This window comes from Coregonus lavaretus (genome assembly GCF_964263955.1).
Source record: "Coregonus lavaretus genome assembly, chromosome: 1".
In the NCBI taxonomy this organism is placed as follows: domain Eukaryota; kingdom Metazoa; phylum Chordata; class Actinopteri; order Salmoniformes; family Salmonidae; genus Coregonus; species Coregonus lavaretus.
In genome coordinates this window covers 88,656,759-88,671,896 of record NC_139988.1, presented here as the reverse complement: position 1 = coordinate 88,671,896, position 15,138 = coordinate 88,656,759, and the positions used below count along the sequence as shown (strand labels likewise).

General features: G+C 41.0%; 1 protein-coding gene across 1 annotated transcript in view; it reads right to left on the bottom strand.

Moving 5' to 3' along the window:
• Positions 1-1,040: 1,040 nt before the first annotated feature.
• Positions 1,041-15,138, bottom strand: part of LOC311131086 (growth arrest-specific protein 7-like) — a 169,082-nt gene continuing 154,984 nt past the window's right edge. The window contains exons 10-14 of the mRNA XM_084163900.1: positions 13,473-13,601; positions 8,742-8,865; positions 1,584-1,663; positions 1,277-1,375; positions 1,041-1,155 (exon numbers count right to left, since the gene is read on the bottom strand). Of these exons, the coding sequence (XP_084020026.1) occupies positions 1,042-1,155; positions 1,277-1,375; positions 1,584-1,663; positions 8,742-8,865; positions 13,473-13,601 (546 nt within the window). The 3' untranslated portion in view covers position 1,041. The remainder of the gene's footprint in view (positions 1,156-1,276; positions 1,376-1,583; positions 1,664-8,741; positions 8,866-13,472; positions 13,602-15,138) is intronic.

The following is a 15,138-nucleotide window of genomic DNA, read 5'->3' as shown; positions in this document are numbered from 1 at the left end:
AATATAATTTTAAACGGCTGCATTACAGTGTCTGTAATAGAATGTGGCAAAAAACGAATATAGACATTAATAAATGCATTTCTCTATATTTGCTACAATGGTGTGGAAATGCAAAGATGGAGGTCCGGTGGCTTCAACACAGCGCCCCCTATCAGTCATCGAGTGTATATATAAATCATTGGTAGCGCCTAGGGAGGGAGTCAGTTGGATGTCCAGTGGGAGCAAAGAAACATGTACTGTCTCAGGGTGTTTCCTTTTAAGTCCAAACCAATGTCCCTACTACATACAGCAGTGTCAAACATTTCAAAGCATTATTTTATCTTGTTTCACATAACAACAATCATAATGTCAGTGAGATTGTTGTCCAGTTGATTTCAGACATACGATTTTATCCATCCTAGATATTGTTTTGTAATACAGTTCATACTACTGATGATAACCAAGATCACTTTTATTACATCATGTTTACATTCTCCATCTTAACTTGTAATGTAAAAAAAAAAAAAAAAAGATGAAAGATAAAGGTTGATGCTTGGTTATAAAGCATTGATAGACAAAGTTTTAAGATCTACACAGGGAGGTGAATAAAACGTTTGTGTTCACATTTTACTCTCATTCTACTTCCAAAGAGTTTGACCAAGTAAAGGTATGCAGCAGTAGTCATGACATTTTGTAACTAGGGGCTAAATCCTAACCTGAATTCTCTCTCTCTCTCTCTCTCTCTCTCTCTCTCTCCTCTCTCTCTCTCTCTCTCTCTCTCTCTCTCTCTCTCTCTCTCTCTCTCTCTCTCTCTCTCTCTCTCTCTCCTCTCTCTCTCTCTCTCTCTCTCTCTCTCTCTCTCTCTCTCTCTCTCTCTCTCTCTCTCTCTCTCTCTCTCTCTCTCTCTCTCTCTCTCTCTCTCTCTCTCTCTCTCTCTCTCTCTGGTGTTCTGTGAAGTGAGTCATCCAGATTTCTCAGGATGTCCATAATATCTCAAAGTTCACTTGTAAGCCCCCGTAAAGCTTGTGGATCCGTGTGTGTGACCCCTGGGAACCAGGTGTGTTATATCTCAATGTCCACAGGCCTGATGTCTCCTGTCTTCTGATCCTGGACCCAGAGCTCTCTGTCTCTAGCTGGGTCCACACTCTGTAACAGCTGGTCCACAGGCTCCATCGTCTGCAGGGACACGTGGAAAAAACAGTCAATACCCTGTGTGTGTGTGTAGCTCTGACCATACACAGAAAAACAAGGCATTGGAGTGCCCTCTACTGATAATACGAGGTGGCGCTTGACTTACACTCTGGTTAAACATGTCCGTCTCATGCCGCAAGGTGGTGTACTGACACAGATGCTGTCGTATCATCTCCACCCTCTCTACCTCCAGCCTCTCCAACTCCTGAAGGACAGAAAGGGATTGAAGGGAACGTGGTTTTAGATTACACGATTCAGATTCATCCTTTCTGTAGTTAGCCAGCCTCACCGATAGCCAGCCTCACTGTTCCTGAAGACTAGAACCCAGGCTAACAAAGCAATACGTTACATTACAGATTCACCATAAATAAAAAGGAGAAAGAACTAAGGAGAATATGAAAAGAGAGTCTTACCAGGCTTGTGGTCACCATCTCCTCAAACCATTTGGACTGTGACTGGTTGTAAAGGTCGACACAGCGCATCAGGTCGTCTCCTGGTAGAGAGAAAACACTGTTTAGACAAAGCTTATCTTTGATTTGGACACTGGCTGCACCTTTCTTTCCTCTGGGTTTAGGAAACTTGAAACGGTTGTTCAATAACTTCTCAACATTTGATATTTTACATGTACATTTAAAGTCATTTAGCAGACACTCAACTTACAATTATTGCATTCATCTTAAGATATCTAGATGGGCCAACAACACATCACGATAGTACTTTTATCAAGTACATTTACCATCAACCAAGTACACTACATGACCAAAAGTATGTGGATATCTGCTCGTCAAACATCTAATTCCAAAATCATGGGCATTAGTATCGAGTTGTTCCCCACTTTGCTGCTATAACAGCCTCCACTCTTCTGAGAAGGCTTTCCACTAGATGTTGGATCATTGCTGCGGGGACTTGCTTCCATTCAGCCACAAGAGCATTAGTGAGGTCAGGCACTGATGTTGGACGGTTCGCAGTCGGCGTTCCAATTCATCCCAAAGGTAAAACATTTCTGTATGGACCTTGCTTTGTGCACGGGGGCATTGTGATGCTGAAACAAGAAAGAGCCTTCCACAAACTGTTGCCACAAATTTAGAAGCACAGAATGGTCTAGAATGTCATTGTATGCTATAGCATTAAGATTTTCCTTCACTGGAATTAAGGGGCCTAGCCCGAACCATGAAAAATAGCCCCAGACCATAATTCCTCATCCACCAAACTTTACAGTTGGCACTATGCATTTGGGCAGGAAGTGTTCTCCTGGCATCCGTCAAACCCAGATTCGTCCGTCGGACTGCCAGATGGTGAAGCATGATTAATCACTCCAGAGAACGTGTTTCCACTGCTCCAGAGTCCAATGGCGGCGAGCTTTACACCACTCCAGCCGACGCTTGGCATTGCGCATGGTGATCTTAGGCTTGTGTGCAGCTGCTCGGCCATGGAAACCCATTTCATGAAGCTCCCGACGAACAGTTATTGTGCTGACGTTGCTTCCAGAGGCCGTTTGGAACTCAGTAGTGAGTGTTGCAACCAAGGACAGACGATTTTTATGCACTACACGCTTCAGCACTCGGCGGTCCCATTCTGTGAGATTGTGTGGCCTACCACTTCACGGCTGAGCTGTTCTTCACAATAACTGCACTTACAGTTGACCGGGGCAGCTCTAGCAGGGCAGAATTTTATGAACTGACTTGTTTGAAAGGTGGCATCCTATGACGGTGCGACGTTGAAAGTCACTGAGCTCTTCAGTAAGGCCATTCTACTGCCAATGTTTGTCTATGGAGATTGCATGGCTGTGTGCTCAATTTTATACACCTGTCAGCAACGGGTGTGGCTGAAATTGCAGAGTCCACTAATTTGAAGGGGTGTCCACATAGTTTTGAATATATAGTGTATTTATCAGCAAAGTCAAAGCAAGTCCTTACTCCCTCTCATTGCATGTTAACACCAACAAAAGCTCACAAGTGGATAACTAAGTGGATAACTAAATGTCTAACTAAGTGGATAACTAAATGGATAACTCAGTGGATAACTAAATGGATTACTCAGTGGATAACTAAGTGGATAACTAAATGGATTACTAAATGGATAACTCAGTGGATAACTAAATGGATAACTAAGTGGATAACTAAGTGGATAACTAAATTGATTACTAAGTGGATAACTAAGTGGATAACTAAGTGGATAACTCAGTGGATAACTCAGTGGATAACTCAGTGGATAACTCAGTGGATAACTAAATGGATAACTAAGTGGATAACTAAGTGGATAACTAAATTGATTACTAAGTGGATAACTAAGTGAATAACTAAATGGATAACTAAGTGGATAACTAAATTGATAACTAAATTGATAACTAAATGGATAACTAAGTGGATAACTAAGTGGATAACTAAATGGATAACTAAGTGGATGACTAAATGGATAACTAAGTGGATAACTAAGTGGATAACTAAGTGGATGACTAAATTGATAACTAAGTGGATAACTAAGTGGATAACTAAATGGATAACTAAGTGGATAACTAAATGGATGATTAAGTGGATAAGTAAGTGGATAACTAAGTGGATAACTAAATGGATAACTAAGTGGATAACTAAATTAATTACTAAGTGGATTACTAAGTGGATAACTATGTGGATAACTAAATTGATTACTAAGTGGATAACTAAGTGGATAACTAAGTGGATAACTAGGTGGATAACTAAGAGGATAACTAAATGGATTACTAAGTGGATAACTAGGTGGATAGCTAAGTGGATAACTAAGTGGATAACTAAGTGGATAACTAAGTGAATAACTAAATGGATAACTAAGTGGATAACTAAATTGATAACTAAATTGATAACTAAATGGATAACTAAGTGGATAACTAAGTGGATAACTAAATGGATAACTAAGTGGATGACTAAATGGATAACTAAGTGGATAACTAAGTGGATAACTAAGTGGATGACTAAATTGATAACTAAGTGGATAACTAAGTGGATAACTAAATGGATAACTAAGTGGATAACTAAATGGATGATTAAGTGGATAAGTAAGTGGATAACTAAGTGGATAACTAAATGGATAACTAAGTGGATAACTAAATTAATTACTAAGTGGATTACTAAGTGGATAACTATGTGGATAACTAAATTGATTACTAAGTGGATAACTAAGTGGATAACTAAGTGGATAACTAGGTGGATAACTAAGAGGATAACTAAATGGATTACTAAGTGGATAACTAGGTGGATAGCTAAGTGGATAACTAAGTGGATAACTAAGTGGATAACTAAGTGGATAACTAGGTGGATAATTAAATGGATAACTAAGTGGATAACTAGGTGGATAACTAGGTGGATAACTAAGTGGATAACTAGGTGAATAACTAAGGCTCACATAACGACCTACTATAAGATTTCAGTAGAATGTTTAAGTCTTGTAGATGATCAGATATGGATAATAATGTTGAGTGTAAGTCTTAATCAGATAGTTAAATATTGATAATCTAATACACATTTCAGTCTGACACATTCCCATTAGCCTACAGGGTAATACATACTGACAAAAACATGTTTGTAGCCTAACGTATCATACTCATACAATAACATCAGATAGATACTTCTAAAATGACACTGATATGACACTAAACTCCTCTGTTTCATAATTTATTGCCTGAGACACAGAGATGATCCTAAAATGCATGTTTAAACCTATTACCCAACACAGTGTTTCATTCCCTTAAGACGTAGTCATAGTATGTATTTGGGGAAATACAGTACACTGTGTTTAATGAATTGTCTTTAGTCAGGGTAGATAACACGGGAGACTGGGAGGGATAGCCTTGGCTAGCAGACGTGTTGTGTGTTGGGCCGCTCTCTCTGTCTCCTTCACACCACTGTCATAGCTGGCACACTATCATCATCACCAACAACTGATGCCGTTTTTCACACAGACGGCGTAAGCAAGAAGAAGGCGTGCGTGTGTGCACCAGTGTGAGTGTGCGTGTGTGTATGTGTGTGCGTGTGTTTTTGTTAGCTGTTTTTGTAATTTTATCACTGACTTACTGTATTAATCAACATTACTGTAGAATGCACAGTAAAATACTGTACATTTGTTTATATCCTTGCCTGTTATAATGACATTTCTGTAATTTCAATAATAAAACACTGTAAAATGCACAGTAAAATACTCGAAATGTATTTTACACTATTAATTATGGTGCATTGTGGGAAAATGTTGAGGGCAGGGAAAGAGTGTGTAGCTAATTAACATATTTTGGGGCGTGCCTTGTAAGGGGCTATATTTGTTGCACCCATAAGTGAGAATGCTGTACCCCAGCAGAATACGGTAATATACTGTATTTTAGGAATTCTACAAACCTTGTCCTGAAACTCTACAGTAACTTACTGGCCAATTGCTGTAATTCAGAATACAGTACCATGCTGCATTTTTGGAGTGCCAAAAAAATTATTGAACACTTGTGGTTGCATGGTATTGTTGTTTCTCACTCATTAACATATTTTGAGGCGTGCCTTGTAAGTGGCTATATTTCTTGCACCAATTAGTGAGAGTTCTGTTCCAATTTAAGTGACATATGGAAGTGGTTCCCTAACAATTACATTTATATAGGAGACCGATCAGACTGGCAGCAAGTCTCTAACCTTTAATGGTTGAGTGTTTAACCATATCCTTTTGATCTCTGTAGTCACTGTCAGTTTAGAAGTCTTTGTTAAGGCCTAAAGAGCAAGTGATATTAAACACCAAATATCAGTTGGTATAGTGTAATATACAGTATAATTCAATTTTCACTATTAGCAATCGCTGATTTTATCTTCAATGCAATTCAGCAATAAAGTACTGTATTGCTGGTTTGCTATATATTTACTTGAGCATACTGTAAATTCGGGTGCATTGTGGAGAAATATTGTGGGAGGAGAAAGAATCCGTGGCTCAATAACATATTTTATGGCGTGCCTTGTAAGTGGCTATATGGTGCACCTGTTGGTAAGATTCCAGTACCAATTTAAGTGATATGTGGTAGTAGTTCACTAACAATTAAATGTATATAGGGAACAGATCAGAGTCGTAGCGGGTCTTAGATCGGTGGGAGTGAGCTTTTTGGAAAGAGTAGATTCCTGCTTTTTATCTGACCCATACATTGTGTCAAGCTGGGGTAAAGGACAAACTGGTTACATCTGTGAAAGTTTCGAGAAGTGGAATTGTTTATGTTTTTTGTGCATCCTCCGCAGAGAGGAAGTGGGCGCTTCGCGTTGCATGGCTCGGAGCTCAACCTGTGGCGTGCTTTGCTCCCCTGGAACAGGATGCCACTTAAATGGGTGATTAGTGAAGTAGCGTTGAGTGTAGAGGTGGATCAAATGAAAAATAATATTCCTGGTGTTTGTGACGCCTGCCGTTTGGTGAGACGTAGACCCGGTGGCAATGGCGAGACTGAGAATAGCCTGTCTGGACTTGTTGAGCTTTGACACAGAGTTTCTACCTGATAAGGTCAGGTTAGGTTATGTTTGCTATTCTGTGAGGGCCTATGTTCCGAACCCGCTACGGTGCTTTAGGTGCCAAGGTTTCGGCCATGTTGCAGCAGTGTGTAGAAGGGAGATCCCACAATGTGAGAAATGTGCATAGTCTGAAGGGAGTGTATAATTGGGATAGAGAAAGCGCTGTGTGTCAACAGTGGGTGCATCCATGCAGCTGGGGATCCCATGTGCCCTGTGAGAGAGAGACAGGTTGAGATTGCCAGAGTTCGAGTGGGGCAGAAAGTTTCCTATGCTGAGGCAGTGAAGAGAATAGAGGATAGCCCAAGGGTGAGGGGTTTAACTGGGAGCCCCCCAGTGAGTAGGCCTGAAGAGAGAGATCCAGAGAGGATTCGTTTTATAGCCACGGTGATCAACTGCACTGCACTGATGGAGCGGAAATCACAGAAGATAAATGTGGTAGTTGCAGCAGCAGATAAATAATTTTGAGTGAGAGATTTTAGTGCAGAAGATCTACGAGAAGTATTGAGAGAAGGGGTTCCATCCTCCCAGGCCGACGGCCAGATGTAGGGTATTTTAGGGCCAAAGTAGTGGAATGGGGGATTATGGGGGATTGTGTAGAGGTGCAGGGTTAGATAGTGTAGAGGTACAGGGTTAGATAGTGTATAGGTGCAGGGTTAGATAGTGTATAGGTACAGGGTTAGATAGTGTAGAGGTACAGGGTTAGATAGTGTAGAGGTACAGGGTTAGATAGTGTATAGGTGCAGGGTTATATAGTGTAGAGGTGCAGGGTTAGATAGTGTAATGGTGCAGGGTTAGATAGTGTATAGGTACAGGGTTAGATAGTGTAGAGGTGCAGGGTTAGATAGTGTAGAGGTGCAGGGTTAGATAGTGTATAGGTGCAGGGTTAGATAGTGTATAGGTACAGGGTTAGATAGTGTAGAGGTGCAGGGTTAGATAGTGTATAGGTGCAGGGTTAGATAATGTATAGGTGCAGGGTTAGATAGTATAGAGGTGCAAGGTTAGATAGTGTAGAGGTGCAGGGTTAGATAGTGTAGAGGTACAGGGTTAGATGGTGTAGAGGTGCTAATAGCTCTATATTGAAAATGCTGTGATAAAAATAATAAAAGAGATTGAATTATTTTAAGTTCATTGTAATTTCTACACTTTCTACCTGATTTAAGTTCAAAGTATACATTTATTTTAAAAATATTTTTTATTTTATTTACTCAGACACAGATAGCAAAACCTCCCGCGACCCACCAGTTGAGAATCGCGACCCACCAGTAGAGAATTGCGACCCACCAGTTGAGAATCGCGACCCACCAGTAGAGAATCGCGACCCACCAGTAGAGAATCGCGACCCACCAGTTGAGAATTGCGACCCACCAGTTGAGAATTGCGACCCACCAGTTGAGAATTGCGACCCACCAGTTGAGAATTGCGACCCACCAGTTGAGAATTGCGACCCACCAGTTGAGAATTGCGACCCACCAGTTGAGAATTGCGACCCACCAGTTGAGAATTGCGACCCACCAGTTGAGAATCGCGACCCACCAGTTGAGAATCGCGACCCACCAGTTGAGAATCGCGACCCACCAGTTGAGAATTGCGACCCACCAGTTGAGAATTGCGACCCACCAGTTGAGAATTGCGACCCACCAGTTGAGAATCGCGACCCACCAGTTGAGAATCGCGACCCACCAGTTGAGAATTGCGACCCACCAGTTGAGAATTGCGACCCACCAGTTGAGAATTGCGACCCACCAGTTGAGAATTGCGACCCACCAGTTGAGAATTGCGACCCACCAGTTGAGAATCGCGACCCACCAGTTGAGAATCACTGGTTTAGAATGTATGTTTATCAAGTCATGAATAACTTTTTGTTTAAAGTTAGCTAGCTATACACTAGTCTCTCTTGGTCAGATCTGTGCTAGAATAACCTGTAATCTGTACAGATAAAATACTCAAGACTCCCAGATGGGAATGAAACAAGTGACACCAATATCAGTTATAACAAACATGTGAGTCTTTGACCCACTGGCTAACCCCACAGTGACCTTTGATGACCTTTGGTTTGACCTTTGACCCGGCTCTGACCTGCTTGTGTGGATTTCCGCCGGGCTTTCTTGATGTCCTCCTCGATCTTGTTGCTTAGTTTGATCTCCAGCTGCTGGGTTTTTACCTCCAGGTCCTTCTGTCTGTCCGCTAGAGCCTTACGGGCCTAGAGGGATACATGCAGATCTTAAAGGCTGTTATAAGGTGTTATGAAGGCTTATAGCTGCTGAGTCTTCCCCTCCAGGTCCTTCTGTCTGTCTGCTAGAGCATTACGAGCCTATAGATGCATTCAGATGTTATAAAGGCTGTCATAAGGTTGTTATAATCTGTTATGAATGCTTATAGGAAAGAACATACATACATATACAGCTGCAGAAAACATTTAAGAGACCAATGCAAAATTATCAGTTCCTCTGGTTTTATTATTTATAGGTATGTGTTTCGGTAAAAATAACATTTTTGTTTTATTCTATAAACTACTGACAACATTTCTCCCAAATTCCAAATAAAATATTGTCATTTAGAGCATTTATTTGCAGAAAATGACAACTGTTCAAAATAACAAAAAATATGCAGTGTTGTCAGACCTCGAATAATGCAAAGAAAATAAGTTCATGTTAATTTTTAAACAACACAATACTAATGTTTTAACTTAGGAAGAGTTCAGAAATCAATATTTGGTGGAATAACCCTGATTTTCAATCACAGCTTTCATGCGTCTTGGCATGCTCTCCACCAGTCTTTCAAATTGATGTTGGGTGACTTTATGCCACTCCTGGCGCAAAAATTCAAGCAGCTCGGCTTTGTTTGATGGCTTGTGACCATCCATCTTCCTCTTGATCACATTGCAGAAGTTTTCAATGGGGTTCAGGTCTGGAGATTGGGCTGGCCATGACAGGGTCTTTATCTGGTGGTCCTCCATCCACACCTTGATTGACCTGGCTGTGTGGCATGGTGCATTGTCCTGCTGGAAAAACCAATCCTCAGAGTTGGGGAACAATGTCAGAGCAAAAGGAAGCAAATTTTCTTCCAGGACAACCTTGTACGTGGCTTGATTCATGCGTCCTTCACAAAGACAAATCTGACCAATTCCAGCCTTGCTGAAGCACCCCCAGATCATCACTGATACTCCACCAAATTTCACAGTGGGTGCGAGACACTGTGGCTTTTAGGCCTCTCCAGGTCTCCGTCTAACCATTAGACGACCAGGTGTTGGGCAAAGCTGAAAATTGGACTCATCAGAGAAGATAACTTTACTCCAGTCCTCTACGGTCCAATCCTTATGTTTTTTTTGCAAACTTCAGCCTGGCTCTTCTTTGCTTCTCATTGATGAAGGGCTTTTTTCTACCTTTGCACAACTTCAGCCCTGCCCCTAGGAGCCTGTTTCGAACCGTCCTCGCCGTGCACTTCACCCCAGCTGCCGTTTGCCATTATTTTTGTAGGTCACTTGATGTCATCCTACGGTTGTTGAGTGACATTCAAATGAGTTGGCGGTCATCCCAGTCAGTAGCGAGTCGTTTTCTCCCTCTGCCGGTCTGTAGCTTTGTTGTCCCCAATGTCTGCTGCTTGACCTTGTTCTTATGAACCGCGTCTGACGCTCGTAAAGCCAGATTTGAACCCTTCTTTTCCTCACTCAAAACTTTCCTTTTCAACTCTTTTGGCATGGTCAATAGTTATTTTTGAATAATATTACTTTTGAGGTACTATTAGCAATGTTTTTGCCATCCAGCTGGTCCTATTGCAAGAGGATAGTGATGACCACAGCAGTGGTTTTTATACTTTTCCTCGTTAAATAAGATTTGGTTCAGATGATCACCTAATCAGTACCTAATTCAGTAGAATGAGGTGTGCCTGTGTTGGAATTCAACAGACACTGGAATGGAATAGCTGTCATACATGTAGAGATGCTGATTTAAGAATAATTTGCAGTGGTCTCTTAATTTTTTCCACAGCTGTATATACACATATACACACACATACACACACATACATATATACATACATCCATACACACACATATCCTTTTTTGGACAGTAACAAAACAAATGATCTAATGATTCTGTCTCTTCGCAGCAAAATCTGCAGAGCTGGGAAGATTGTATCCCCCATATAAATAACATTCTATTGGTAGCAAGTATTGTATATAATAATTTAAATTGAAAGATTCTAAGTTTTGAATCTGGTGTCGTTTTGCGTATCAGTTCATAAACACTATGTCATGGGATCGGTACGCCAAAAATCTCTTCCCAACTATTTTGCAATCTATATGGGACGGCTGTCAATCCTTTGGTCGTTAAATGAAACTGATATACTTTTTTATTCATCACAGTTTTATTTAACCAATTATGTTCTTTAATGCAAGGCCGACAGACAAGTTCCTTACTTTCTCCCCCTTCCACTTTCCTCTTCCATTTTTGCGGTAAGGCTGCAATTATTTGGTTGTAATTTTGGGTAGAGCAGACATTTCCATATGTTTTTGTTAGCTGCATGTGTGACATAACTCCACCAGTCCTACCGATAATATCATTTACGAAGATTATACCTTTTTAAAACATTTTGTAAAAAATAAAAAAAGGTTTTTTATCAATTAGTATATTTGAGTTTAACCACAATATTTGTTGCATTATTTGTTCTGTCGTTTCTGGAGGATTAAATTGAAATTGCAACCAACTTTCTATGGCTTGGCACTATTTGTTTTAGAAATAGTGATATTTGGGAGATTATTTCCTTTTCAAATAACTTAAAGTGAGAGGTTGTAATCTGAATAAAGGGAAAAAGGCCTTTCTTGAACATTGGGTGAGACAATCTTACTAATTTGCTAGAGAACTAGTTCGGATTTAAGTATAACTTTTGTACGACTGAATCTTTTAGTGATAGGTCTAATGCTTTAATATTTAATAATTTCTGTCCTCCGAATTCATATTCATTATATAAATAGGCCCGTTTAATTTTGTCTGGCTTGCCGTTCCAAATAAAATGGAATATTTCTTTTTCATATAATTAAAAAAAAAACTGTTCGCTAGACGTAGGCAAGACCATAGTAGGCTATTACTTTCTATTAGCCACTTGTGTGAAATGCATGATGAATGTCTAGATGACTGACGGTGAGGAGATGACAGGTCTGTGATGAATGTCTAGATGACTGATGGTGAGGAGATGACAGGTCTGTGATGAATGTCTAGATGACTGACGATGAGGAGATGACAGGTCTGTGATGAATGTCTAGATGACTGACGGTGAGGAGATGACAGGTCTGTGATGAATGTCTAGATGACTGACGGTGAGGAGATGACAGATCTGTGATGAATGTCTAGATGACTGACGGTGAGGAGATGACAGATCTGTGATGAATGTCTAGATGACTGATGGTGAGGAGATGACAGGTCTGTGATGAATGTCTAGATGACTGATGGTGAGGAGATGACAGGTCTGTGATGAATGTCTAGATGACTGACGATGAGGAGATGACAGGTCTGTGATGAATGTCTAGATGACTGACGGTGAGGAGATGACAGGTCTGTGATGAATGTCTAGATGACTGACGGTGAGGAGATGACAGGTCTGTGATGAATGTCTAGATGACTGACGATGAGGAGATGACAGGTCTGTGATGAATGTCTAGATGACTGATGGTGAGGAGATGACAGGTCTGTGATGAATGTCTAGATGACTGACGGTGAGGAGATGACAGGTCTGTGATGAATGTCTAGATGACTGACGATGAGGAGATGACAGGTCTGTGATGAATGTCTAGATGACTGACGGTGAGGAGATGACAGGTCTGTGATGAATGTCTAGATGACTGACGGTGAGGAGATGACAGGTCTGTGATGAATGTCTAGATGACTGACGATGAGGAGATGACAGGTCTGTGATGAATGTCTAGATGACTGACGGTGAGGAGATGATAGGTCTGTGATGAATGTCTAGATGACTGATGGTGAGGAGATGACAGGTCTGTGATGAATGTCTAGATGACTGAAGGTGAGGAGATGACAGGTCTGTGATGAATGTCTAGATGACTGATGGTGAGGAGATGACAGGTATGTGATGAATGTCTAGATGACTGACGGTGAGGAGATGACAGGTCTGTGATGAATGTCTAGATGACTGATGGTGAGGAGATGACAGGTCTGTGATGAATGTCTAGATGACTGACGATGAGGAGATGACAGGTCTGTGATGAATGTCTAGATGACTGACGGTGAGGAGATGACAGGTCTGTGATGAATGTCTAGATGACAGACGATGAGGAGATGACAGGTCTGTGATGAATGTCTAGATGACTGATGATGAGGAGATGACAGGTCTGTGATGAATGTCTAGATGACTGACGGTGAGGAGATGACAGGCCTGTGATGAATGTCTAGATGACTGACGGTGAGGAGATGACAGGTCTGTGATGAATGTCTAGATGACTAAGCGTAACCCTAGACGACTGATGATGAGGAGATGACAGGTCTGTGGAAGCTGAACGGATCAGTCCAATCATTATTTATAGAACGAGGAAGTGGTAGTGTGTATGTGTGTATTGACAGGAAACGGTCCTATACTTTGGGAGGAGTTGTGGAATTCTAATCACATCTGAGAAGATTCCTGAAATTCTACAGCTGCCAAGTGCAAGGACAGTTATTATTTAGTCGAGTTCTGTATGTTTTATGAGTGTGTGTTTGTGTTTGTGCCTCTGTGTGTGTGTGAGTGTGTGTTTGTGTGTGTGTGTACCTGTGTGTTTTTGTGTGTGTTTGCTGCGTCTCACTGCGTCAGGATGTGTACCTTCTCCACGGCTGCGTGTCGTCCAACCAGCTGTTTCCGTAGTTCTGCGATGTGATGATCGAACCTCTTCATGTCCTTCTTAAAGTTATCTCTGAACGTCAACAGAGGCTTCTCCACCTCACTCTGGAGCTGAAAGAGTTAAATAACTGACGTTTAAAGGCAGACCTCATTGGAGACAACTGTTTGGAAGGCCTATGTGTGGAGTTTTTCCTGGTCAAGTCACATGGTTAGCAAAAACAGCTGGCCTTTCCTATAAATAAATAATAAATAATGATGTATTGTGATGACAGTTGTCTTGCTTTTTATGCCAGTCAGCTGAGGACCAGGAGATTATTTACGGAGAAAGACAGTCTCCTACCCATAAACACTTTATTTGAATGTTATGGCCAAATCAGTCAATTAAAAGAGTATGAAATGCATGAATGTACACTCTTGCAATGCAAGAGGAAATATGATGTATTACTCCAGAAGCCTGATTGAACTGGATTGAACAGGTTCTTTTAGGTTAATAAAGGTCTATTGAAGAGATAGAGGTCCATGACGAATGTGTTCAAATCATTTAATCTCCTCCTCTCAGTGGTGTTAAGAGACTCCTGGTTTATAGCGATGTTACGTTTGATACCGGAGCTCCGAGGCATGCGCCGAAATATCGCTAAGCAGCTAACTTTGAAGCAGTGTGCCGTTGCCTGTATCACTTTATCAGAAGTACGTGATCAATGACGTCCGAAAGCCTCGTTTGATCACGTGCTTTTTTTAAACGGTCTGTTGTAAAATGCGGGATCCCATTGATTTTGCCGCGGTTCCGGTGCTTTCTTAAATGAAGCTGCTTTCAAAAACACTGACCTCCACTGGATACCGTACTTATACATCTAGCTATGGATTTTGTACATGTAATTACACCTGACTGGTAGCTTAGCAGGTAGAGTAGGGAACTATGGAACATTCAGGAACATGAGGGTGTGAGGTCGAATCGTGCTGAAGGTAGACTATTTAGAAAATATGTGAAACCACACTTTCTGCACTGTTGTTCAAATCATTTGTTTTATTTAGTATAGTATAAGCTTCTTAAATAAGCATCCTAAATAATGCCATAGATTCAGGTTTAGAACAATAGTCAACTTGACGGTAAAAAGGGAAGCATGATGTGAATCTGGCATTCCAACGGACTGTAGGCTACTAAAGCCAACGACCTAGCGCTGCGCCACAGAGTTTTTATAAAATCAGTAGCGGGAAAAAAAAATAAGAATATCTGATAATGACACGTTGCTATTACTGACCAGCAGATGTCACTAATGTGTATTGTGAACGGATAATGAAGCTCAGAGTAAAATAACCTATTTTCGACACAATTGACTGGAAAGCCTCAATGCTTCAGGAAGCTTTGTTTCCCCATCACTACTGGTTTACAGGCCACATCAGGCCTGCAAGTCACATTATGCTGGCTTGCAAAGTGATGTGTAATTCCTATTGGAATCCAGCCGGAGTTAGGATATCCAACAAGTGGAATTGTTTATCACCCGCAACCTGCAGGTAGGGTTGATTACTAAGACTATTTCAAGTAATCTAAACTGGAACGACCATCTCAGTAAAAGGGTGCTATAAATCCAACAGATCGGATTAGTTTAGAAAACGGTATGTTATTTACCTTTGTTTAGCATAACATTTA